This window comes from Penicillium cinerascens (genome assembly GCF_028974065.1).
Source record: "Penicillium cinerascens strain IBT 15544 chromosome Unknown contig_9_segment0_segment0, whole genome shotgun sequence".
Taxonomy (NCBI): Eukaryota; Fungi; Ascomycota; class Eurotiomycetes; order Eurotiales; family Aspergillaceae; genus Penicillium; species Penicillium cinerascens.
The window spans coordinates 1,279,856-1,305,718 of record NW_026695296.1 but is presented as its reverse complement, the minus strand read 5'-3'; the positions used below and the strand labels follow the sequence as shown (position 1 = coordinate 1,305,718).

The following is a 25,863-nucleotide window of genomic DNA, read 5'->3' as shown; positions in this document are numbered from 1 at the left end:
GTATTAAAACGTCATGACCACCATGACCACAGTAGTAACTCTTGACTCGACCATAGGAGTCAAAAGAGCGCCATGGTCAGATTAACGAATTACTGGCAATTGCACAGTAAGATAATACAGCTGAGATGTGAAGAGAGAAGGGCAAGGCCCCATTTTTGACTATGGGTATTGATGGGCCTTCCAGCCGACATCAGGGTAGCCAGTCTTGACGAATCTCCAGCACTTTTTCCCGAGGACAAGGTCCCTGGAACGCCTGGATTGATTTTCGGGGTACTTCGCATGATTTTAGAGCTCGAAGACGCAGCATTCATTGTCTAAACGCTAGAAACTTCCGTTGCATCTTGCATCATAATTGTCATTTAGATTCTCCAGACTCTCTCTGGCAGACACGCTAGTTGTGCAATGCTTACATGGAAACCAAACTGCTCAGAGTACACAAAACAAGCTTGAAATATCAGACAAAGCCACCCGAGATACAAAGAGATTAAAATACATGTGCAAGTTCGTGTATATGCAAAGAACTTGGGGGCCCAAATAACAGACATGAAACGACTGACTGGTGATCATCAATGGCAGTCTGAAAGAAAGGATATCGTAACATGCACGCTGAATTCGCTAGTAATGCATCGGCTTCCATTCTTGTCCTGGGTATGCGGTGGGGGACATGAGGATCTCCTCACTGGAGTCATCCTTTGTGATGGCGAGTTCGACTGGATCAGTGGTCTCGTTGAGAGTGCGGGCCTCGTTATCACGGTGAGGGTGGTTTGTAAAAGTAGAGTCGCTTGAGACAGCGATGTTTTTGGGTACGATCATCTCAGCTGTGTCGGCGGGCTCGGATTGGCCTCCGACTGGTTTGCGGGATTTCACGCCGAGACTGGGACTGAGAGCGGATTGGGCTTGGTTCTTGTCCTGGTGCTTATCTTGCGATTCAAATGCGTCGGGAGATCCCTCCGGTTCCCAAGAATGCCGAGCAGCATCTGTTGGAAGCTCCTGCGAATCACGTCCGTATGACGTACGCAAATCAGACGACTGAGAGGTACTCCTATTGGAATTGGACGGAGCAACAGGGGACAAAGGTGGGGCCGTCATCAAAGGCTGGCTCTTCACTCGAGTATGTTGAGCAGAGGATGGAGCATCCGTAGACGCCTGGGAATAGAAGCGGCTAGCAAGCATTGTAGGGGAAGCAATGGGCGGAAGAGGCATGCTAGAGTGGCGAGGATCGTGTGGCATAGCCGCTGCTTCGCCGGTCGACTGGGACTCAAGATCTGGCATTACGGGGAGCTCTTTATCTGTAACGGAGCCATTCGTATGGAAATGCCCATTCTGTCCATTAGCGGGTGGCGTTGGTAAAGCCTTGGATCCTGGATCTTTGGTGTCGGTGCTGGCGCGGTCATCCTTTTTGATATCTGAAGGCTGGGAATCCTGGGAACGATTGAACAAGCCCTATATAGCTTTAGCAGATAGACAATTGACCACGACCGAAGGAAACATACACTGATGCGGTTAAAAGTTCGCTTTCGCTTTCCCCCTTCAGGAAGACCTTGGATGCTACCTTGGATATTGTCTTGAAGACCAGTGAGCAGATCACCCACTGAAGCGCGGCGCCGTCTTCCGAAAATCTTCAACTTGTCCATTTTGGATTCACCGTCTGGCACAGGAGAACCTGAACCAGCATGACTAGAGAGCTCATTGGCAGGAGTAGCCGGACGACTCTGGCTCTGCCGTCCGAAGCTACCAAAGCTCAACATGCTGCTTCGGGTCCCTGGAGAGTACCGAACTTCGTTCCTTAAGGGACTTTGGACGCCTGGAGCAGAAGGCGGTAGCCCGCTGATCGACCTGCGCTTTGACTCGAGGATCTCTGCTGAACTCGGGGGTCTCAGGATAGGTGCGAAGCTTGTATTGTCTTCGTTTTCATGGGGCAAAGGAGTGTTGGATGGTCTTGCCTGGGGTAGAGGCTTAGCATATGCAGGGTCTGCTGTCTTCTTTGTCGTTGTCGTATCCAGAATAGGGGAGGGCGGTGTTTCTGTCTCTTCTTCAGAACCGCCAGCGTCCTTCTCATCTGCTCCTAGTGTCGAGACTGATGGCTGGCGTCGACCTTGATTTGGCTGCGGGATGAGCGATGCCTCCTTGGTTGAGGTGTCCTTCGGTGGGAGGCACTTAGGCGGCAGGTCTTTTGGAGGAATGTACTTCGGCGGAGTAGCGGGTTTGACATCCTCATCGAACACCGGTCGGATTGATGGAGTCATGGGTCTGGGCATGTCCATACTGATTTGGCTCTTTTGACCCGTCGCCTCAGCCGGGACAGGGCCATTGGAACTCTGGGGAGGAAGAACCGGCAGACTCTTGTCTCTTGAGAGCTCCCTTTCCGCACCGGTGACAGCTTGAGTGGCCAAGGTATCACCTTTTGACTGGTCCTTCGACTGCTCCACATGCTTAGAACTGGACTCTTCAGGACCAGGTTTAGTCGGAGAAAGACCAAGGGCAGCAATCATTTCCCGCTCAAAGTCATTCGCAAAGTCGGATTTTCCAATAAAACCACCACTCTTGCGCTTTTCCACATTGGAAGACGAGAGCATAGGCTTTGCAGTCTCGGTAGAAGAGCCAACACCAAATGTATTTCGCAAAAGGTCAATAGAGCGGCGTCTTTTGAAGCGCTTTCCCCCACGCTCCCCATCACCCTCCTGAGAAGAATCATTCACATCCGAACGATCGACAGTGGAACTCTCATTCCGGCCCTTGAAAATGGGCAGGTTCCCGAAATCGAGAGACCTGCGCAAGCCAGAGTTACCCTGTGCACCCGTGGGCTCAGACTGGAAGGAGAACTGGAACTGGCCAGACTTGCGTCGACCTTCAGTTGTCGATTGACCCTACAAACATTACCAACATCAGAAACAGCACAAAGAAGAAAGAGGGGAGGGAGATATGGGCCAGGGCCAAGAAGGAAGAAAATCAGATGCATCAATCGTGTCGCATTCTAGACTCCAATGAAGCGAATGGGAAATTACATCGTGGTATCCAGGAAACAAAGAAACGAAGAAACAGAATGTGGGTGTAACACCGCCAGATGGCCTTCCAGCGCGCCTTTTCCAGGTATCCCCAAATATCGAGTGAGGGAAATCATGTATCTACCTTGTCTCCGCTGGGTCGGAACTTGCTCCTGCCCTTGGCAAATAGTCCCTTTGCGGCCTCGCCCGCCTTGCCACCGAATGATCCCGCTGTGTGAAGAAGGTCCTTTCCACTCTGCGCGACATGTTGCCTGTTCACAATCGTTCCAATATGACCGGAGGGGCGCCGAGCGTGGCCGGCGCTGGCCGTGGTGTTCTCATCGCGGGTAGCGAGGTTACCCAGAGATGTCAGTTTGGGGAATCTGCTCCGAGACGGCGAGGTCCGCGGGAAATCGGCGGACAAGCTCTGGCTTGACTGGACCAGATCGGCATGCTCCGGGTAGTCGTGGACGGTAAACTCAAGCCAGTGGTTCAGACCGGAGTCAAGGGCAGCGAATTGATCTCTTGTCTGGTCGAAAGCCCGGATACGTGCATGCGGAGTCGTTAGATTGAGGATTTCACGGAAACCCTGAAGTTTCGACTCGCCGATATTCGAGGTCCCGATGTTCGTAGGTACAAGTGCCTCACTCTCGGGTTGAGAGGCATCCACCGGACCCAATACTTGCGGTGGAGGGCTTTTTTCTGCCGCCGGAGGTACAATTGATAGCCTAGGTTTTCCAAGGCGCTGACTGTCCGAACCTGAAACTTCGCCGTCGGCCATTGGCGCTTCCCTAGACGATCCCTCCGAAGCCAGCTGATCGGAGTCATGAGAGATAGGCTCAGGCTCCTGAATGGCAAGCGCTGCGTTCAGAGGCGGGGGTGAAGTATACCCACCGGGAATTTGTGGCGTAGGCGTATCATCCTCGTCGGATGATTCCCATGAGAAGCGCCTTGCCATTTTCGGTTTCTTTGGTAGAGCGTCCGTGCTGGGGGTTTGAGAAGTTGCATATGGGTTCTGAGGAGCCAGAGGATTCGACTCGGAAACTAGAGGCCTGGGGGCCGCATCGAGAGTAGATTCGGTTCGAGGGTCACCACCCCAGAACTTCTCATACTGGTGAGGGATTGACTCCTGAGCACCTTGTGATTGGGGTTGCTGGGTTGATTCCTCCGGCTCTTGAGAATTCTCTCGGCTCAACGAACGCATAATTTCTTCCCTCAGTTGGTCGTTGTCGGCAGCTTCTGGTGAGTTGCCTGTTACGATTGTGGGAATTTCACCACGATACCCCTCGGACCCAGAAGTTGCATTGCTGCCAAATTTCAGAGGTGCAACGAAGTCTTTCTCAGCCGTTGAAGCCGGAACGATGTTTGAGGATGTTGAAAATTCAGACTGATCGTAGCTTTGACTCGGAGAGACTGCGGCAATTTCTGCATGGCCCGACTTAGGAGCTTCCTGGTCAGTGACTAAAGGTTGCTTAGAAGGGCTATTGTCCCGGCTGGGAAGGCTCATGTCCCGCCGGTGGCCAGGCTTAAAGTAATCGCCCGAAGGCTCCGTAGACGGACCGGTGGGGGTGTTGGACTCCGTTGGCTCTTCAAGGATCGTAGGGGTTTTGTCATCTGGATAACCCCGGTTGCCCATGATGGGGCTGATCACAGACGTGCCATCGCTGTTAGACCGTCCCACACTGCCAGCAGTGGTGGAATTGGGGGTTTCTGGAACATCAAAAGCCTGATGGACCACAGACGTGAACCCTTGAGAAGAGGCCTGGGAGGGGTTGTGATGCAAGGAGGCCTGCTGAGAATCGGCGCTAGTGTGTTGCGAGCTCGAGTCGCTTCCACCCAAAAAATCGGATCCAAACACAGAGATTCGCTTCAATTCCAGCAAACCCACAGTAGGCGAAGCCTGAGACGCCCTCGAAGGGTCACTGGTAGTCACGGGTGCCTGCGTCGGAAGGCTCACTGTCGGACTCTGTGAAGCCTCGGTCTGACGTCCAGGTTCAGCCGATGGTCTCTCTTCGCGCATGCGCTTGTAAAGATCGGCAGGTCTGATGAACGGCAAAGCCCTGTCGCCTCCACAAGAGTCCGCCTTGGCCTCGGCCGAGGGGCTTCCTCGCGACTCATCGGCCCCGAATGCAAGCCCGGACAAGCGCCTGGAGCTCAACTCCGACGAGCTGCCGGTCCTGTGGGTTGCATACGGACGTTGAGGAGGGACAGGGGGCTCCTCTTCCTCCTCCTCCTCCTCCTCATCATCGTCACCCCAATCGCCACCATCGTACGAGTATTGCTTTGCTTCGACCCAACGCTTTGTCTTCGCGCGATTCACATTCGGCCGAAAAGATATGGGATTGTTGCCTCCGCTAGCTGGCGAGAGAGGGCTGTTCGCGTTGGGTGGAGACGGGCTGGAAGCGGGTGTCTTAGAGCTTGTGCGAGGAGGTACAGACGAAGCGCGGACGGGGTGCACTTACAGTTGCTGAGGGACGCGGCCGTGCCGCTGAGGATTACTAGAGTCGGCCATGAGAATTGTAGTGTGTAGTGTCAGAAGCTCGAAGGGGTCTGGGTATCGAGTATTGGTTGCTGCCTGACTAACACACCAAGGGACGTTGCGTGGCAGTCGTAAGGATCAACGAGCCTGTGACGCACAGGAGATGATGGCAACTGCCTCCAGACCTTGGAATACTTTCCTGAGCTCGTACAGGAGGAACGCCGGGTATGTGAGGTCAGACGGAGTGGCGTTGAGCGACGTTGCCTATGCGGGCGCCGATCAGATCGGTTAGCTGGAAACGGCCCCGTAGTGGGTGAAACAAGATTATTGTATAAAGAACCGGGATGAAGTGTGTCCCCCAAAGACGCAAATATGGGACACCGAAGATGCACAAGGTAGAAAAACAAGAGAGAAAAACACACGTAGCATTCAAGCTTCTTCCCCTGACGCGAAGTCCGGGGTTGTAACTGCATCTAATTTTATCGATGGCGGTGCTGCTTATGTCATGTGGCGTTCGTGACCACGTGACATCACCGCGATCGACGTGTTTCATTTGCGGCCGCTGAGTCGCTGCAAAGAGTGTCCCGGCCTTCCGTCTCTTCTCCTCTCTCTGCTGTGTCTTGCTCTATACCACAGATACCGTCTCCTGGTACCGTCAACACTCGTCGTCATTGCTGGTGGATCCCAACCATCTACATAACCCCTTATCGATTACCCGTGGGTTCGCAACGGATCAACAACGGCGGAGTCCAGCCCTGAACCCCACTCACCCTGACCTTCGGAGGACACGCCTTTGAAATCCGCTCGTCGCCTACACCGAATCAGTTGCTACACAATGACCGGACCGTCGATCCAGGACCGCACGAGCGAGTTCAGCTCCATTCTGGGCCAAGCCCAAAAGCGCCTCGGCGCGTCGAAAGTCGGGTCGCAGCGCCAGGCTCTGTTGACGGACTCTCAACGGCGAGAGGCCAATGGCTCACCATCTGGCGTGCAGGGTAGCAAGGCCGGGCGATCGGAATTTGCGCGAAGAGCGCGAGATATCGGCAGGGGAATCACTGGAACGACTTCGAAGTTGCAACGCTTGGCAGAGTGTGAGTTCGACTCTAGGGGACTGTCTGGAAAGAAATAGACGTGTTGAGAATGAACCGGTTCTAATGCGAAGTCTAGTGGCAAAACGCAAAACGCTCTTCGATGACCGACCCGTCGAGATCTCCGAATTGACATACGTGATTAAGCAAGACCTTGCTTCCTTGAACCAGCAGATAGCAAGCTTGCAGACCCTGACTCAGGCACAACATCCGAAGTCCAACCGGCCAAAGACGGATCAGGAGGGAGAACACAATGACAACGTAAGTCGGGGAGTTCTCGATAAGTATATGCGCGTGGCTTACCAGGCGTGTCTCTAGGTTGTTGTGATGTTGCAAGGGAAGCTGGCCGATGTAGGATCCAGCTTCAAGGAAGTTCTAGAGGTTCGGACCAAGAACATTCAGGCATCTCGATCAAGGACCGAGAACTTCGTGTCTTCAGTATCATCGAAGTCGCAGACCGCCCTCGACTCCCAGCGATCCGATTCTCCTCTGTACAACACTTCTGGGCGACGCACCCCTCAACCGGGATACCAAGGAAACTCATCCGACCTCCTGACACTCGACCCATCAAATCCCTCGCCGCTAGGGCGCCCCTCAATCCAATCAGATCAGCAATTGCTGGTAATGGAGGAGGCCCAATCGAGTAACACCTATGTCCAAGCTCGTGGCGAGGCCATTGAAGCCATCGAGCGGACTATCAGTGAGCTTGGTGGTATTTTTGGTCAGCTTGCCCAGATGGTCAGCGAACAGTCAGAGATGATCCAGCGCATCGACGCCAACACAGATGACGTTGTGGACAATGTGCAGGGCGCCCAGCGAGAACTGATGAAGTACTGGACTCGCGTTTCCGGGAATCGGTGGCTTATCGCGAAGATGTTCGGTATTCTGATGGTTCGTTCATACTCGTGTATTCATTCTCCGACAACGCTAACCACTGATACAGATTTTCTTCCTTCTCTGGGTATTGATCTCGTGATAGAACCCCTCCGACCCTTCTTTGAATACTGTATTATAATAAGTGGCTGTGTGTCACAGACAGACGACGGCCCCTCTGCATGCCCCCACACCCATCGAGCATTTCCTTTTTTTGTCCTTTGGCTAGACTGGGATGTCTGATCCATTCGTTTTATCCGACTCTTCTTGGGACCGAGTCCTCTCAACGAGTTGCTCAAAATAAATAAACTCATGTACTAATTGCACCGACGATAGATCTTCAATATTTCCTCGACATTAGATTAGAATATGAATATGCTGACTATGGAGCATCCAACTGAGCCATAGAATCCCATAACTCCGACTCCGCCCACCCCAGAGAAGGCTGGTTATCAAACAACTCCCACATCAAACTATCATCCCACCCCTCAACCGACTGTGGCTCTCCAGATTGCCCCACACTAGACGCTGCCCTTCTAATCCTGGGACTGGGAAGTGTGTGCGGGACTTGATCACCAGTACGGGCGTATACGTCTGGATAGAAGCTTGTCTGACCAAGAGTCTTCCCATCAACCGGGAAAACAGACATCGAGTCAAGCATGCCCTGATTTGGTTTGATCAACGGCGCACACAGATCAAGGAATTTTGAGAAAAGGCCGTATAATTTGCCAATAGAGACATTCACCTTGGCGAATTGGCGTAAGTCATCGGTGATATTCTTGATCATTTCGAAATCTCTTTGATCGGATGTTGCCACGACGTTGCAGAACAGTACGAAGAAGGGGGATAGTGGAGAAAGAAGCATAGTCCTGAACGGGAATCATCAATGTATCAGCAAATATCCTTCGGACTTAGCTCGTCCAGGCTGCCATACCAGCTGAGGAAATACGGATAGGCGTCGAGGGTCGTGGTACTGTTCGAAAAAGATTCTTGTAGAGCCCGAAGGGTCGTGAACGCCTTTCGAGCGGCGTAGAGGCAGTCTTCACAGACCAGACGGGATTTCAGCACCGATGATCGGGCTCGGATGATCGTGGTTATGAAGGAATAATAGTTAAAGTCCATCGACAGCCACTCACGCCGGATAATTCCCCAGGAGTCCGCAAACTCCATTTCTTGACGATTTCGGTGCTTTGTATAGGTTAGTATGAAAACTCGCAGTGCTTTTCGGTAAACTTACTGATTGGAATCTCGAGTATATCGCATGGCCTTGGACGAGAAGGTCCGAAAGGATAGTTGCTTTTTCCATATCTCCCATACCCTTGGTGTCGAGGAGAATATCAAGGAGGGTATTCTTCAAGCGTGAGAATTCCACAATCGCTGTTATCATGGGCGTTGTTGGGAGCCTAGGGTCCAGGTGGATCAATTTTGCCGGGTCGACTTTGAGATCTGGCAAAGATTGAGGTCGGAGCAAAAGTAGGCTGAGACTTTTGTCGTAATAGTAACATGTGTACACACAAGCGTGAATATCTTCTTCCACATCATTTCGGGGCTCTGCTTCGGTGATATTGTGGTAGTTGAGGGCGACAAGGACACGGCATGCGAAGGCTGTGAGCATCCAGCAGCGTGACATGTTTCCTAGATAATTCAGCAACCGTTTCTGGAATTGATCAGTTTTGGCCATTCGAGTATGATGGTTGTGTATCTAGGTACTTACCCCGGAAAGCAATGCCTGTAGTAACGCCAGACTTGGAGGAGCTGCAACGGGAATAGAATTTAGTACATCGATCGCTGATACCTCATATTGCTTTATGAGTCTTCCGAAGTGAACTTTTAATGGCGCGCTGGAGATCACGGGCGCCAAGGCTGATATAAAGCAGATTGCCTTGACCCAGACGTTAATGCGGTATAACTGGAGTATTTGTTCGCTTTCGCTTCTTTCTATAATTGCGAGTCCCATTCGTTCCAAAGTCTTGTCAGAGATGTGATCGGGCCAGGGAAAGGTTTTCCTGTCGGGCCCTATGTCAATTAGTAGTTGATAACATTCTCTCAGCAGACTACTTACCTGGCAACATCATATGCAAAAACTCAGGCGTGAGAGTTGCAGGTGACCAGCTGCCGTCAATCTCATAGTCCTCAATCATACTGGCCTCTTGTCGATGAAGACCGGGGTGTGATAGCTGGCCAACAAACTTCCGGGCCGTCTCCAACGCAGTCCGTCTATCATGGGAGAGAGCTGGGTTGCACTGAAGCTCTGCTTCAATATACTCTCTTGCCTCGCTGGCATGCGGTGTCGAGCCTAGGGAGTGACCTTCACCATGATCCTTGGCCCCCATGCTTTGCGATATTCTTCGCTTTCTCTCTGACTGTTCAGAGGGGGTTGTTTCACGGAATACGGGCTCCTGGTGATGCTTTCTTTTAATGGAGGCCCTAGCGGTATCGACGTATCTTGACTGAGGAGAGGTGGGTGCAGTCTGAGAGACATCGGGGTTTGATGCCACCGATGGAGGTGACGAGAACACGGAGTCGTCTCGGTTTCCCTTTTCGAGCCTTGCCAATCTCTCGGATAGGGCATCAATGCTAGATTCTGTTAGGATCAATGATGGAAGAATCACCGAAGAATACATACCGAGAGACTCGCGGTCGATGGACTCTTGCTTGTCGAGTGCGATTGCATTCGGTTCGCGCATCCACACAATTCATGCAAGGATCCTGGCGATCACATTTGACCTGTTTGGTAAGAGGTCCCACTTAGCATACGTCAGAAATAGCAATTATCGCTGCTCGAAGGATTTCGGACCTTTCTATTGTGACATAGGTCACACTGACTGCATTAGCTATGCTTATCGTCCTCCGGCGAACCCGGGGATAACTTACTGCCGGCATCGTGTCCATCATCTTACCACGATAGGGCCTGATTCAGGGAAGTGAGGCTTCTAGAGTACTCGCAAGCTATTCGCTGTCTGTTCCGACAGTGTGTTTGCTCATGTGTCGTTGGAAAGAAGTCCGGGGGGAGGGAAGGCCAACCTCGGAGATCCGAAGAGCCGATTCCCGTACAAACGGGGTTTAGCGCAAATGAGATCGGAGGTTCCCGACGGCCTACTCTTGGGACGATATAAGATTGTTCCAAGTTACTCGGTACAGTTCTGAATTAAATGCTAGTATGTCTATTCATCCGTCATCATCATCACAATATGCACAATTCAACTTCACGGCAGATCCATGAAGGACAGGAACCAGCTCCTCCGGTGAATGCGGGATGGCCCCCCGACGGGCCATCTCTTGATAAGCTGCTTTGAACCAGACATGGTCTAGAGTGAGAGTGTTTTCGGTGTCTTTGGCAGAGCCTTTGCTCATAGATGCAATATGATGCCCTAAGTCTTCTCGCATTTGCCACAAGAATTCCCGTCGGGCGGACCAAGTCGAGTTATGGCCGTGCCCATGCCCATGCGACGTGGCCAGCTTCTTCCCGTCGTCCTTGGCGATGGCGCTGAAAAATTCGACAAGTCTCTCCATGGTTGAGTTGAGAAGGAGAAGGCTGACCCAGCTTTCAGAGGTCGAGTGGCCGAATTCAGGGCTCATGAGTCGTCGGACAGTCGAGCAAAGGAGTTGCAGACAGTGCTCAGTCAAGATGATGTTCCATGTGTTGTTAAATGGCGGACCCTGGAGTACAGACTGTTGTATTTCGATGGATGCGGAGTGATCGTTGACATGTTTCGATGAGTTCGAGTCGGAGCTATCGTGTGAAGTGTTCTCAAGAAAAAAGATCGCGTAAGCCCTGTGAGGAAAATTAGCTGAGGGTTTGATAATTTTGCAGATCAAGCAACATACAATGGATGCAAAAGCCGCGACTGAAGAGTCTCCACAGCCTTGCTATACACGTATTCTTTCTCGGTCTTGGAAGCCGACCAAAGCGGGCGGGCAACACTGTCGGTTTCCAGATGGTGTCGGACTACATGGTCGGCCAAATGATAAGAGAGCCATATGCAGGTCGACCAGCATCGTTTCAAGTCTGCAAGATAACCCAACGAGTACCCGGCGTCATCGTGACTCTGGCCAGCGGCATACTCGGGCGGCGGAGGTGGAAACAGCTCTGATATAAAGGTTAAATCATCGCCAGGCGACAATTCAACCCCACTATCAACGTAGTAGTCTTCCAGTACTCTATTTCGTGTGTGAAGGTTGAGAAACGCATGCGCAATTGCACATTCATTATTGCCGATTCGGTGGTGCAATAAGCGACAAGTCAGAGCCAACGATACAATATCTTCGAGCTCAGTGAACGCCGTAATAAACACGAGGACATTATCCGGGATTCGCTTCCAAATCGAAGGCTTATGTACCAGTAAGAATGATGCATGCTTGGCTCTTCGGGAGACCGCCGTGCGAAGTCGGTCAAAGAACGGCGACATGTTTTGTCTTCATGTAAGAATCATGGTGGTGGAGACGCTCTTTCATCGGTATGTCATGCAACTGTAGCTGATGCCCCGAGAAAATAAATGTCTGAGGCCACCTGGAAGATGATAAAGCTTCACCTAGGAAAGCTTGGGATGATGTGAGATAAAAATAAAAGAACGGAGTCGGGACGACCCATACTTTAAGCGGGGATGTTTCAGGATTTGGTGCCTGCCTGCTTAACGAGGCCCCACGTTATCCACCCTCCAAGCTTTCTGCCTGCAACTTAAGGTTTCAGCGTCTCTCACGTCGGCTACTCAAGTGACCTCTATCAACGTGGACTTCTCATGTTATCTTGAGTGGCAGACACTTTTCTCGCATCTCTTCTGCAGTCATGGCAGGTCCGGATGACCGCGCAGTGAATGGCGGACCGACAGACGCGTCGGATTCATCCAAGCCATACTCATGCGTGATCTGTCACAAGCGCAAAGTCAAGTGTGATCGCAACGAGCCATGCTCAAATTGTGCCAAGTCCAATGTTGAGTGCATCTATCGCCCTCCGCCGCCGCCCCGTCGTCGCAAACGGGAGCGCGACGCGGGTGGAAGCGCGCCGCATGAGCGCGACAAGTCGAGGAGGATGACTGACGGAGAGTCCCTCGTAGATGATGTCGAGAACTCTCCCTTGTCTTCCTCCAGGCCAACACCAGATGAATTGTTGCTCCAGAAAGGCGGGTCCGGACGGATGATCATGAAGGATGGCAATTCGGTCTATCTTGACAAGTCAGTCATATTGCTTGAAGATGGTTGAGACCGAGCTAATTCGCGTATAGCACACTTTGGACCGCCGTCAGTTACGAGGTGTGTAATCGCCATCTCCCGCAAAGTGTGTGTTTGTTTTCTCATCAAGTTCTAGCTTTCAAATGCAGCAGATGTATTGGAGAACGGGTCAGACGGTGAAGACAATCTGTCCCAAGTTGGCAATGATGAACCTATTGACCTGTTCGGTTCTGCGACTGGAGAGAATCTCACAGAAATGCATCCGAACCAGCTGCATATCTTCAAATTATGGCAAACGTTTCTCGAGAACGTCAACCCTCTGACCAAAATTTTGCATGCTCCCACAGTTCAACAACAGATCTTAGAAGCGATGGGTGATTTGCCCAGCATTGGCAAGGAACTTGAAGCCTTGATGTTCTCAATTTATTGTATTGCACTGGTTTCTTTGCCAGCAGCAGACATCGAAAAATCATTTGGAGAAAGCAAAAAGGCGCTTTTGTCGAGATGTCGACGAGGAGCTCAACTGGCCTTTCGGAACGCCTCGTTCTTGCGAACATCGAGCACAATGGTGCTTCAGGCTTTCATATTATATCTGGTCTGTTTGATCCTTCTGCTATCCCGATTTACTCTAATGAATTTCTGTAGTTGTCCATGCGAGCCTTCTCCGACCCACAAACAATCTGGACTCTGGCCGGCATTGCATTACGAATTGCGCAACGAGTCGGGATTCACCGGGATGGCTCCGGATATGGCTTATCAGTATTCGAGACTGAAATGCGACGCAGACTATGGTTCCAGCTGATGATCCTAGATGCCACGTCTGCACAATTCTGCGGGGTTGCTTCTACCCCGATGCTAGCCAATGCAGATACCCGGCCGCCAATGAATGCCAACGACAGTGATCTCGACCCGCGAATGACGGAACCAGCCTGCGAGAAACAAGGCCCAACTGAGATGATATTCTGCCTTGCTCGTAGTGAGTTCGGGCGATGGCTGCGGCGCTGGGGCAAAGATGGCGGATCTAATTCGCCGTGGGCCTTTCTTTCATCACCATCAATGTCCTTGAGAGAAAAGGATAACGCCATTAACGAACTGGAGAATTCGATGGAGCTGAAGTATCTCCGATACTGCGATAAATCCATCCCTCTCCATTTGGCCGTCACATTGATGGCACGATCAGTCATATACTTCACCAGATTGGTGGCACACCACCCTCGTCAATACCAGGACCCAAACACCCGCATCCCAGAGGCAGAGAAGGACACAATTTTCGAAAACTGTCTGAAGATGGCAGAGTATGCAAACTATGCTCAGACCAATCCCGATGTCCAGAGGTTTTCGTGGCACATAGTGAACCATCTGCCTTGGGATGCCATGATTTTTATGTTGTCGGAAATACAAAATCGGACCGACCCGGAAGAGAAAAACAGAGTTTGGCAGCTCATTGGAAATATATACTCGCAACACATGAGGCAGATACGCAAAAATGCCCAGATGCCCCTGCATACAGCCCTGCAAAACCTGATTGTCAAGGCGTGGCGGGCATACATCGTTGAGTGTAATCTCCACCACCGAACCCCAACGCCCTGTCCTACGATCATCGCACAGCTATTGGAAGATTTCAAGGGTTCCACGGAAACAGCGCCAGCGGGGCAAAGTTCCAGGACGGTCGAGCCAAGTGCTCTCTTCCAAGATCAATCTGGCCGCGAAGCCTCGAATGCGGACTTCGGCGTTGAAGTTGGAAATTTCGACTTCCTGCTTAGTGAAAGCCCCATGGACTGGACTGAGTGGGACAATCTTCTGAACCAGTTTCAGGAATCACTCGTAGATGATTTCGCCTTTATGCCCGGGCCTGGATCCCGAAGATGACCGTATAGCACGACTCTTGGCTTCATAGCTCTCGAGTATCGTCCGGAGACATAGACTAGAAGAGTCAAATGATAAGCACATGAAGTTCCAACAAGCATGGGCATTGTTTCGCAAGTGTGACGTTCTTCGTGGTCGGCCGAATAGGAGTCGCGCCCGATCGGGGGGGCGACGGTCCGATCCCGTCTCCAACATGAGCTCGGCGTCGGTGACTGGACTGCCGAACACGAAATGCATGATGTCAAGTCTTGTGATCTGACACGCAGCACACAGTGATATATCAGTGCCTGGAGATTTATTTAAAAGAGGCTTTTGGTCCTCGATTCGCTTCTGATGTTTTTTGCCTTCCTCTAAAATCTTTCCCACTCATCGCGATCCCACTTTATACCTGACTTGAATCTCCAAAGCCAAGATGGCACCCGAGACGGACGTGCTGATCGTTGGTGGAGGCCCTACGGGTCTTGCCCTCGCCATTTCGCTCCACAAACAAGGGGTCAAGTTTCGCATCGTGGATTCAGAGAGTGGCCCTGCACAGCACTCCCGTGCTCTGGCCGTTCATGCCCGTATCCTGGAGTTGTATCGGCAACTCGACTTGGCTGATGATCTTCTTGGACTCGGATACAAGCTTCCCGCGACCAACATCTGGGTCGAGGGAAAGCATCGCGCGCATATTTCCCTGCGGGATTTTGGCGAAGGGTTGACACCATATCCCTATATACTTATTGTTCCACAAGATGCACACGAGAGGGTACTTGAAAGGAAGCTAAAGACTCATGGCATTTTCGTGGAACGACGCACGAAGCTTGAGGGTTTTGTGGACAGCGGGTCGAGCATCACCGCAAAACTTGTTCGCCAGGATGATGGGACTGAAATTACCTGCGAAGCTTCATACATCGTTGGCTGTGATGGCGCCCACTCGGTTGTGCGACATCAGATCGGCGCCAAGTACGAGGGCGGTACATATGTGCCGCTTTTCTACATCGCTGATGTCGAGGCCGAAGAACAAGACAGTCCTCTCTTCAACGGTGAAGCGCACGTAACCTTTGTTGAGGACACCTTCAACCTCATCCTTCCTTATGCCCAAGAACGACGTGTACGATTGATCGGTATCACAATTCCGAAAACCAACGAGACTCGCCAAGACCACAAGTTGCCCGAATCCCATCCAGAAGTCACTTTTGAAGACGTGCTTCCAGACATCAAAAGGGTCTCCGGGATCGAAATCAAAAAGGTCAATTGGTTCTCCCCGTACCGTAGCCACCACCGAGTGGCTTCAACCTTCCATAAGAACCGAGCATTCCTCGTCGGCGACGCTGCCCACATCCACAGTCCCGTGGGCGGCCAAGGCATGAACACCGGTATCATGGACGTCTTCAATCTCGCATGGAAACTAGCCACCGTAATCACGCAGAACTTGATGACAGAGGAAGCCAAAACCCGACTTTTGGATTCCTACGAAACTGAACGGCGCTCGTTTGCGCTGAGCGTCAGCGGCGCAACTGACCGTGGCTTCACTCTCCTGACAACCCCCGGATTCCTGTCACACATGCTCCGAGCCTGGATTATCCCTTATATGGCTCCACTTGTCACCCGGTTTCAGTACATGCGGATGGGGGTCTTCCGACGCGCTTCTCAGCTCATTTGCAGCTACCGCGACAGCCCTCTCAATCACGAATCAGGGGAATCGGAGACAGTGCAGCCTGGTGACCGCGTGCCGTGGGCCAAAACTGACTCTGCTGACAACTTTGAAACGTTACAATATCTTTGCTGGCAGCTCCATGTATACGGCGAGCCATGGCCCAACCTGTCGGAATGGTGTCAAAAAATGAACATCAGGCTCACTGTCTTCCCGTGGGACAAGAAATACGGCGAGGTCGGTTTAAAGAAGGATGCTGCGTACTTGATACGACCGGACCACTACATTGCTGGTATCTTCAAGGGGGAATCTATCTTGTTGAAACTGGATGGGTATTTCAGTACTCATGGTTTGACGTGCGCGCGTCCCCTGAGTCACTAGCGTTTTCATTTCTACTTTTTGATTGTGGAATGCAATGATACCTCTCTGCTCATCTATACATGACTTGAATTCCTCGGCGGAGATGAATGAGCCTCTTTATACTTTATACAACTCATTCAAGTCTACTTGATACGCATTTTGCCTTGGATGTGTCAAGCGTTTGCGGATGTCTCGACCCAGATGAGATGACCTGCAATAGACTCGTACTAAGTAATACCACGGGCTCTGGGTCCGAGACTTTAAGAGATCCAGTCTATATGCCCGACATTAGTCGCATGGATTGGTGGTTGTATATAACCCGGGAAGGTTGGTCTTAGAGCATCTTCTTTTCTATTCCATTGGCCATATAGATCTTTGAAATAGAATAACCATTCCCAAGGGCCCTCTTCATAATATTGAATTTTTACATCATCGGCGGCGTAGAGTATCGGAGCGAATGCATAGAGCAGAGTACACTCGGAACCCAAGAGTCCGCAGTTCGGATCCGAAGACCCGGATCCGGACTCCTCCACGGCTGGGCTTCAGGCGCCCGGAGATAGGACAATCATCTCCAAAACGGGGACACAACAATATTTCGATGTTTCATAGAAGGCATAAACTGAAGGTACATATATTGGAGCGTTTGTCCTCGAGATTTCTCTTCGGTAGGCTTTAACATACTCCCAGAATCCGAACACGGTTCTCAAAACGACGTCGCTTCTATTCAATTTTCCCTTCTACCATACCTTATACAAAATGTCTTCCAACAACCTCGCAATCATCGGAGCAGGACTATCCGGCCTGGCTCTCGCACTGGCTCTACACAAGCAAGGCATTCCATGCACCATCTACGAGTCGCGACATGCCTCTCTCGACATCGGCGGCGCCATCATGCTTTCCCCCAATGCACTGCGCGTGCTCAACGCAGTGGGCATCTACAAGACCATCAAACCACTAGGCTTCGAATTCACCAGCCTTTACTTCTATACTGACAAACCCCTCGACACATTCGAATTCGGAGACCGCGAGAAGTACGGATACGATGCTCTACGCATCTACCGCTATGAATTGATCGATGCCCTCCTGGCCGCGACCAAAGAGAAGAGCATTCCCATCAAATACGGCAAAAAGTTCGTCAAAATTCTATCCGAGACCGAGACCGAAGTTACCTGGGAATTCGAAGACGGCACAACCGGCAGCGCAGCATGCCTCGTCGGCGCCGACGGAATCCACTCTCGAGTCCGAAAGCACCTCTACCCCGATCTGGAGCCGCGCTTCACCAACGCAGTCGGCGTCACAGCTGCCGTTCCAACGAAACAGCTGGTCATTCCGGAATCTTACAACCTGCCCTTGACAATCATGAACCCCAAGCGCGGAGCCTTCGTCATCGCGCCCCAACTCTCAGACGGCTCAGAGGTGTTGATCGGCAAACAGAAGCGAGCCGGCGGACTGGACCGCGAGGGATGGAACAAACTAATGGATGATAAGCAGTGGTGTGTTGATTTCCTGCGCGAGGGGTCTGAGGATTTCCCCGAGATCGTCCAAACGGCCGTGTCCAACATCTCGCTGAACAAGATTAATCTCTGGCCTTTCTATGTCGTACCCAAGCTTGATACGTGGGCTTCCAAGCATTCCAGCGTTGTGATTCTTGGTGATGCTGCACATGCGATTCCGCCTACAGCGGGGCAGGGTGTTAATCAGGCCTTTGAGGATGTTTATACGTATGCGTTGATCTTTGCTAAGTGTCAGGGGAAGAATCTTGAACACGGCCTCAAGGTGTGGCAGCAAGGTCGACAGGCGCGAGTTGATTTGGTGTTGGAGCTTAATGCGCAGATTGATGCGCGGAGGATGCCGAAGGATCCTGGATCACTCTCTACGGAGTTGGAGAGTAAGCCTTTTGATTTGGCTTGGCTTTATAGTCCTAACTTTGAGGATATGGTGGATAGCTGGCTGGAAGAGAGCTCTACCTCATGATTTCGATTGTAAATGTCATATTTGATCTATTTTTAGCATTTTGGCTCTCAAAGATATTTTTTGGTTTGGGTACTTCTTTTGGCAATGTCAATTAGAATTAATCTAAAGTCCAGAGGCGATTCCAACCAGTGCTGACATCACTCTTCCCAAGCTCTTCCTCTGTAAAGCTCTTCGTAGCGGATATAAAACAATCAAAGTACTAATACCGACAGTTACCATTGATATTCACAGAGGCAACCGCAGCCATGTTCTATCGCCTCCTTTTTCCATGTGCGGTATTTTCCTGAAGACTGAGTATATTCCGGTATCTCAAATTCTGCATATATTCCTTTTGTTCGATAGGCATTTCTCGTTCGCGTGGACCGTCTCTGAAGCCATTTGTGGCCATGTAATGAATGGAGTAGGCAATGAAAGTGGCCACGATGCAGCCGACAATAATCCCGAGGACGTAGAGCGAGTAGAGACCGCCTTGGGAACTCATTGCGGATCTAGCATACTATTTCGGTCAGTATCAAGCACAAATTTAACCAGGTTAAGCGCTTACTGTCGATAGAAAGTGTTCTCAACTTCCAAGACAAATGACTCCTGTTCCTGGGAGTTTTGTTGTTGATGTGTTCCCCAGAAGCAAAAGCCTAGCGATGAGATTGAACGAAAGTTTCAGATCCTCCTCGTCCATTTTACTTCCTCTTCTTGCGTATTCCATCCCCATTGTTTCAGCCGCTGTGTGGTAAAAGGTAAATTTAGCTTACTGTAGTTTTTACTATCTCCTCGACCAATCCAATATTAGCTGTGGACAAGAAGAGTTACCATGACGTCAATAACCCGAGCAGGCCAATCATATTCCAGGATTGAGCTTTCGTGATATTCCCTAAAGACAATGAACAGGAGGGTCTGCGTGAGATTTGTTGGTTGGTGCCCCTGAGAATAGCCCGCTTGCGTATTCTGGTGTTTATTTTTGTTGGATTTGGTTGAGGGCTGAGGTGCTGCAGGATTCTAGAGACCGTCTAGCAGTGGAAAATGAACTATTATTGTTGCAACACCCTAAAGTCGGCATGATGCCTAGCAGTAATTCGAGCAAACGAGCTAATTCTTCTTAACAACAAGAACAACACCACAGCTGGCACCCCTAATCATCTCCTTGCCCTTCTCTACACCAGCAGCATGCAGATGCCGTTCAATTGCACGGCGGAACAACCTGACTACATCTTTCTCCGTACCAACAGCATCCGGATTCGCCTCGCGCCATCTCGTCACAGGACTCGTCGTCCCAATCATCTTCTCAAACATATCCAGCGGCACATCTGGCTCCGTAACGTAAAACCTCTCATCAAGGTTCCAGTCCTTCCTGAAAAAGTCACTCTTCTCGAATCCCGCGACTGATGGGTCCAAAGTCCACGGCAGGGGTAGGTCAGTATAGTGACCACGAGTAAGGAAATTGCCAGGCTCGAAGTAGGGCCTCAGATGGTCCTCCTCAATCTGATCGATTTCGGCTTGCATAGCTGCGGCATTTGGCACGGAAGGGTGAATGCGGCTCCCGCCGCTCGTCCAGATAGCAACGCTGCCGCCGGGCTTGAGGACGCGAGCGGCACTTGGCCAGAAGCGGGACATGTCGAACCAGTGCGCTGAATTGGCGGCGGTGATCAGATCTACGCTATTATCCGGGATTGGCGGGGAGGCGTTTGCCCCGATGTCTTCGGCTGTTGATACCTCGTAGCGGATGGGCTCGGAGGTCGACGTTGTACCGCCTAGAGAGCGGGCAGTGGCGATCATGCCCTCTGAGGGGTCAAGGCCGATGGCGTGGGCGAAGTGTACACCGAGTGCGCGGGCGACATTGCCCGGTCCGCAGCCGAGATCGATGAGAGTATCCAGTTCGCCGCTGGACGCTTTATGCTGGTCTAGAACGACATGATACACCCCAGGGGAGTAGTCAGGGCGGAATTGGGCATATGTTTTTCCCTGCTCCTTATTGTAGGAACTGAAGGTTTTCTCTTGCGTGGCTGAAGCCGGAGTAGCGGATTGCTGGGACATGACTGTTATCTCTATTCATTTGGTTTCTTAAGCGTCGAGATGAAGGACATGAGTCAATAGAGCCGAGGGCAAAGTACAAATCTGACAGCCTCGTATTAACGGCAGGTAGTGGGTGGGGATGGCTTCGATTAGGAAATGCGGTTGATGCCGCCAAGACGCGGCGGTACTAAATAGGCAACGTTGAAGCTTAAGTCCGACGCATCTCCGTGCGCCTCTAGTTTGTATTTTCTTTCGGTAATGTACCGACATAATGCAGTCAGTATGCATAGAATGAAGACAAAAGCAATAAAATAGGGTCAGTTGAAATGCTGCTTTGTACATTACACTGAGCTGTATAGATATCCAAAAGAGTTTGCAAGCTCGGAGGTCATAGACCTAAATCAATTGATCCAGCCATGGAAAAAACAACGGGTCTTCTCGCATTGTTGCCCTCGAATTCTATACCACGGATTAAATGAGAAGAGGCAAAATCAAATGGATGGGTATTTAAACATACCCTAAGCTAACTCTAATGCTTGAGCCTGGGACGTGACAGACAGGCTTAGGGAGTTCCCCAATGACTGCGTTGGCAGCCCTTCATTAAAACAGTAGCCAGAGCGATGGGAAGCCTATGACGGATAATTCTTACCTTGGTGCAGTAGAATGCACTTTTGCACTTCCCATGTTTGAGCAGCGACTGACTGATGTTAGTTTGGTGCACCATACGGCTCGGCCTATGTTTCCATGACTCCATGTCGATATCCAGAGATTTGGCGTGTTCGATGAGAATATGGATAACAAGGTCCATGTTCCTGTTGCTTTGGAACAGGCCTGGAATGCAGAGTCTAGTGAGGTCAGTCCTGCGTGGAGAGGATGAAGTCAAAGTAACGTACGCCAGCCCCAGCGACCCATGGCGGTGAGGATTGGAGAGGCGAGACGTTGGTGGGTTATTTTGTATAATATCAAGGCACAGAGGGAAGAAGAAGAAACGAGCCAGTCGAAAGCGTCCAGGCATCTGTTCGATCTACTACTTTGCAGCCATACTATCAACAAGCTCCTGTCTCATATCACCAATAGCATTCCCCTCCTTCGAGCCATAAGTATCCGCAAACCGACCAGTCATCCAATCATGAACAGTAACAGGGGGATATTTAGCGCCCTTCTCAGGATCCAGGCAGCTAGGAAGGCAGTTGATCTCGAAATTCGGATTTCCGGAAAAGAAGAAAGGGATACTGAATCTTTCCTGTTCGCTTCTATTGATAACTCGGTGAAGATTGGATAAGTAGCGGTCATTCGTCCATCGCATCATCATGTTGCCCAGGTTCACTACATATGCCCCGGGAACAGGAGTGACATCGACCCATTCAGATGATGCGTTGTTCCACACTTGTAGTCCACCGGTATTGTCTTGGAGAAGAATTGTGATTGCTCCGAAGTCAGTGTGGGCGCCGATTCCTGCACAAGCGATCAGCATCTATCATATCGTGTGGTTGCTGGACGATGAGAATTCTCACCTCTCTCAGTCTCCGCTGTAGCCGGATCTTGCGGAGGATAATGAAGTAGCCTCAGGGCAGCGACTGGATGACGGCAGAAGTCATCGAAGAAGTTCTCACTCAGCTCCAACGTACTTGCCAAGACTCGCATGAGGTTGATTGAAAGAGTGGTCATGGCAGAATGATATTGTTCCATGACACGTTGCCATTGTTGCGGATCACGGACTTCTGTTGGGTACTTGTTCGGTGCTTGACCGAACCTTCTTTCGATCACATATGGATCCGTTAGTGGTAGGTTATTTCCCAGGTAATATCCTTCTTTGAGGTCTCCCTTGCTTTGCTTCTCGAAGTGTTGGGATCGGAAGGACTCGTAGCCTCGGTTGAAGCCTCCGATGTCTTGATTGTTTCACGTTAGCTAGAGGCCCCGTGGGTTCTCCTATTAGGAGGGTTTAAGCTCGCCTTTATGGTATTTCTGTTTGGTTTTTAGCGGAAGCCCAAAGAGGTCTTTGCTTTGTTGGAGGATCTGCTGCTGGAGATCCGTCGGGACGGCATGGTTGACGAGTTGGAAGAAGCCGAATTGCTCACAAGCCTGTCGCAGCTCTTGCACAAGCTTGTTCTTCGCATGACTGTCAGAGCCATAGAATGCTGCATATGAATGCCTTCTTAGTTGCCAGGTTTGCTTCTTAAATCAATGCATTCGGATCGGGTCTCCACTTACGTCCGAAATCGATCACTGGTGGCTCTTCAGGGTGCATATTGTGAGGGGCGTTCTGGCCGAAACAGGCACCTCCGAATCTGGCGATGGGCAATGTTTATATTCCATATCATGATTTCATTATACCAATCAGATACAATTTACTATTGTTGACAGATGCATCCCAGCCGGGTTATCGGCCGCGGGTCGAGCGTTATCTCGGGTATCTGGACGGGTCTGCACAGACCCTCGGCCGAGGGCACTTTGCATCTTGAGCAGAAAATGCCGATCCAAATTACGTAAAACCAGCGGCGATGTTACGTTGAATGCCACATGATTTAAAATCACCGGAGAGAGCCTGGAAGAACTCAAGAGAAGTCCGGTCAGCAAAACTGAAGGATCTCGGTTTGCCTCTCGGTTTGCCTCTCGGCATTTATGAACAGACTTCCCGCCAAAGTTTGGGGAAACTTTCGACTCGGCCAAAAGATCTCAGGTCAAACGCTATTTGGAGATTCCCGGATTAATTATTTGCAGACGCGGGCACGGTAAAGAGAAACTAAAAGCCCAGGACTTATCCCCTTTGCAGACTCGTTAACGTCAAAGAATATTTTAGCCAGTTGAAGTAATGCGGGAGCCACCTTTCGGCGTCCTTTCCAGACGGTTAAACCAGTCGAGATTTAGACTTTCTTAGTCTTCTAAGAACGTTCAGCCACATGAATATCATGGTAACGGTGGAGATCTCCGGGGTCCCCAGGTACTCTCAGGCAGCAATGGGGCGGCACTCTCCGGTCTGAGGGTGATCAAAGCTCCATCAGACTACCCCGGGTTCCAGGATTCAATTCCGCGGCTTAGAAATACTCTGTTTTAAGCAGGCCTTATTCCGCTGTTCCATCAGGGCTGTGGGTCCGTGCGATGGTTGCACATTGGCCTTCTCCGGCTACCTTCTTATTTTGTAACATCGATCCGGGTTCGGTGAATGTGACCAGTGTCCCCTCCCGAGATAGCCTTCTACTATCATCGGATTTGGAATATTTACTTCGGCTCCGTCTACGTTGAATAGTTGAAAGTGACAGAAGTGGTCCAATCAAGTAAAACTGGTATTTGGTGAATGACCCATTCAGGGTATCGTATGCTTCAAGATCACTCATTCCCATATGTACAATTTAGCAACTTCCCGCGCTGATGTGTCCTTATGGACTATCAAACCCAGTTACCAATGCCAAATACCAAAAATAGAAATCCATCGCCAGTTAAATCAAGGGAATGCCACGGGCTTCCGTTGGGCTCCCTGGTCGTCATATCACATATCTAGGACTTGAGCTCTTGCTTGATGAACTCATCGTCGTTGGACCCGTTTTTTTCGCCGTTGCTCTCGCAGTCCGGTTCTCCAACCTGCACGCGGCGCTCGAGCGCCATTTCACGTGCCACGCGAGGCGGGTCCCAGATGGTTTTGGAGCGGATGAAGATTTCGTCGATCTCTTCCAAGGTGCAGCCCTTGGTCTCGGGGAAGAAGAAGTATACCGCGGGCACGATGCAGGCATTGACACACACGAAGACGATGTAGTACCGGCTGTTGATCGAGGCGAATCCAATTGGGGTGACTTCGGCGAGCAGGAAGTTGAAGACCCACACGGTAGCGGTGGAGACGGCGCTGACGGCTGCGCGGACTTGGAGGGGAGCCATCTCGGCGGCGTAGAGGAAGGTGAGGCCGGAGTATCCGACGGTGAAAATGAACTGGAAGCAGTAAAGGGCGATCACCGCTACGACGAGAGCTCCGGTGTTGTTGGCTGCTGACGGGGAGGTACAGCCGGCAAGAAGGGCCATGCAGACCGACATGGCTCCGGCGCTGTACAGCATAAGGGGTCGGCGACCGAGGCGATCGATGGTGTAGAAGGCGAGGAAGCCTCCGAATGGTTGCGTCAGACCCATCGCGGCGGCCAGAATGCGGGACTTGACGGGATCGAGACCGAGGTATTGCTGGAAAATGGTAGTGGCGTAGTAGGTGATCAGGTTGACACCGCACATTTGCTGGAACATCTGGCCAGTTGCGGCGAGGTACGCGCGGTGGAAGAGCCGCTTCTCCCCGTTCGTGAACATGTCTTTCCAGGAAGAGGATCCGCAGACGGCGAGGGTGGCCTCGATCTGATCGATGCTGCGGGTGATTTCTGCCGAATTGGGGTCCAAATCTTGCAGGGCCGCCATGACATGCCGGGCCTTCTCAACCTGGCCGGTCTTGATAAGCCAGCGGGGAGATTCGGGAAGCACGGTGATGAAGATCATAGCCGTGACCGAAAGAACGATCTGGAAGGCAAGGGGGAATCGCCAAGACACGGAGTTATCCTTGACGAAGAAAAAGCCCAAATCGATCCAGAGGGCAACAGTAACACCGACTCCGACAAAGATGCCATCCGTTACCACATTCGAGCCTCGCTTGTGTGACGGGGAGATTTCGGACTGCCAGACTGGGACTGTAGCAACGTATCCGCCGATACCCATACCGAGAACCAGTCGCGCGACAATGAATTGTGCGAATTGGAAGGAAGAAGCCATCAGGATGGCTCCAATCATACCCACGAGGTTGGCGAAGAAGATGACCTTTTTCCGGCCGAGCAGATCGCCGAGATAGACGCATGACAAGGCGCCGAAGATACCGCCGACAGTGTAGAGAGCAATGACGGTGCCTGTAATCATTCGTCAGTCAGAGAGAGCGAGGCATCGTCAATATCAAAAGTTAACGGACCTTGAATCGTGGAATTTTCGTGCTGCAGAGCACCCGTGGTGTGAATGGTGTCCATGCGCGGGAATTGAGTGTTAAACGCTTCGAGGGTCAGGAGACCACCGGCAACACTCATGTTGTATCCATAGCAGGTAAAGGTCGGGCACACGACCAGCATCACTGCGGCTCTGAGCAGAGCGTTGCCTCGAAGGCCCAAATACGGTTTCAAACCCATGATTTATGGTATCATCCACGATGCGCACAACAAAAGATGAGGAGATGGGAAGAAGAAGAGTTAGATCGCTGGATGATGCGATCCAGTTCCTATTATAGATATGATAGATTAATGGTGATCAAGATAAGTGTCATTGCAGCGCCGGCGGGCCTCTAAGTATGGGGTTGAATTTTCGGCTGTCGGCGGTCGCCGTTTCACCAAGAAGAGCTACCAGTCTTGACGAGCCACCGGAAAACGAAGCAGCAGCTTTCCCCCACACGTATTTCCCCAGATGTCGTTGCTTGGCATG

At 51.2% G+C, this 25,863-nt stretch overlaps 10 protein-coding genes across 10 annotated transcripts; 4 read left to right on the top strand and 6 right to left on the bottom strand.

The window, feature by feature from the left end:
* Positions 1-615: 615 nt before the first annotated feature.
* On the bottom strand, positions 616-5,496 carry N7498_007337 (uncharacterized protein; the record flags this gene model as incomplete). The annotated part of the gene is made up of 4 exons (XM_058454399.1): positions 616-1,443; positions 1,494-2,867; positions 3,130-5,380; positions 5,447-5,496. The coding sequence occupies 4 exons, from the start codon at positions 5,494-5,496 to the stop codon at positions 616-618; spliced, it is 4,503 nt and encodes a 1,500-aa protein (XP_058306648.1).
* An 802-nt stretch (positions 5,497-6,298) lies between these two features.
* Positions 6,299-7,606, top strand: N7498_007336 (t-SNARE syntaxin; the record flags this gene model as incomplete). The annotated part of the gene is made up of 4 exons (XM_058454398.1): positions 6,299-6,554; positions 6,631-6,812; positions 6,870-7,442; positions 7,495-7,606. 4 exons carry the CDS (start codon positions 6,299-6,301, stop codon positions 7,525-7,527), a joined length of 1,044 nt encoding a protein of 347 aa, XP_058306647.1. The 3' UTR covers positions 7,528-7,606.
* Positions 7,607-7,806: 200 nt separating this feature from the next.
* N7498_007335 (transcription factor domain-containing protein) lies at positions 7,807-10,307 on the bottom strand (the record flags this gene model as incomplete). Its single annotated transcript, XM_058454397.1, has 7 exons — positions 7,807-8,293; positions 8,359-8,612; positions 8,662-9,081; positions 9,139-9,440; positions 9,487-10,001; positions 10,051-10,151; positions 10,299-10,307. 7 exons carry the CDS (start codon positions 10,305-10,307, stop codon positions 7,807-7,809), a joined length of 2,088 nt encoding a protein of 695 aa, XP_058306646.1.
* A 285-nt stretch (positions 10,308-10,592) lies between these two features.
* N7498_007334 (uncharacterized protein) lies at positions 10,593-11,833 on the bottom strand (the record flags this gene model as incomplete). The annotated part of the gene is made up of 2 exons (XM_058454396.1): positions 10,593-11,199; positions 11,253-11,833. The coding sequence occupies 2 exons, from the start codon at positions 11,831-11,833 to the stop codon at positions 10,593-10,595; spliced, it is 1,188 nt and encodes a 395-aa protein (XP_058306645.1).
* Positions 11,834-12,210: 377 nt separating this feature from the next.
* On the top strand, positions 12,211-14,462 carry N7498_007333 (uncharacterized protein; the record flags this gene model as incomplete). The annotated part of the gene is made up of 4 exons (XM_058454395.1): positions 12,211-12,596; positions 12,647-12,674; positions 12,730-13,188; positions 13,239-14,462. The coding sequence occupies 4 exons, from the start codon at positions 12,211-12,213 to the stop codon at positions 14,460-14,462; spliced, it is 2,097 nt and encodes a 698-aa protein (XP_058306644.1).
* Positions 14,463-14,871: 409 nt separating this feature from the next.
* N7498_007332 (putative FAD binding monooxygenase) lies at positions 14,872-16,476 on the top strand (the record flags this gene model as incomplete). Its single annotated transcript, XM_058454394.1, has 1 exon — positions 14,872-16,476. The coding sequence occupies one exon, from the start codon at positions 14,872-14,874 to the stop codon at positions 16,474-16,476; it is 1,605 nt and encodes a 534-aa protein (XP_058306643.1).
* Positions 16,477-17,211: 735 nt separating this feature from the next.
* Positions 17,212-18,429, top strand: N7498_007331 (FAD-dependent oxidoreductase; the record flags this gene model as incomplete). The annotated part of the gene is made up of 1 exon (XM_058454393.1): positions 17,212-18,429. One exon carries the CDS (start codon positions 17,212-17,214, stop codon positions 18,427-18,429), a length of 1,218 nt encoding a protein of 405 aa, XP_058306642.1.
* A 1,083-nt stretch (positions 18,430-19,512) lies between these two features.
* N7498_007330 (class I SAM-dependent methyltransferase) lies at positions 19,513-20,457 on the bottom strand (the record flags this gene model as incomplete). Its single annotated transcript, XM_058454392.1, has 1 exon — positions 19,513-20,457. The coding sequence occupies one exon, from the start codon at positions 20,455-20,457 to the stop codon at positions 19,513-19,515; it is 945 nt and encodes a 314-aa protein (XP_058306641.1).
* A 1,006-nt stretch (positions 20,458-21,463) lies between these two features.
* N7498_007329 (isopenicillin N synthase family dioxygenase) lies at positions 21,464-22,684 on the bottom strand (the record flags this gene model as incomplete). Its single annotated transcript, XM_058454391.1, has 4 exons — positions 21,464-21,891; positions 21,951-22,325; positions 22,389-22,574; positions 22,648-22,684. 4 exons carry the CDS (start codon positions 22,682-22,684, stop codon positions 21,464-21,466), a joined length of 1,026 nt encoding a protein of 341 aa, XP_058306640.1.
* Positions 22,685-23,931: 1,247 nt separating this feature from the next.
* On the bottom strand, positions 23,932-25,574 carry N7498_007328 (putative MFS sugar transporter; the record flags this gene model as incomplete). Its single annotated transcript, XM_058454390.1, has 2 exons — positions 23,932-25,304; positions 25,364-25,574. 2 exons carry the CDS (start codon positions 25,572-25,574, stop codon positions 23,932-23,934), a joined length of 1,584 nt encoding a protein of 527 aa, XP_058306639.1.
* Between the last annotated feature and the right edge of the window lie 289 nt (positions 25,575-25,863).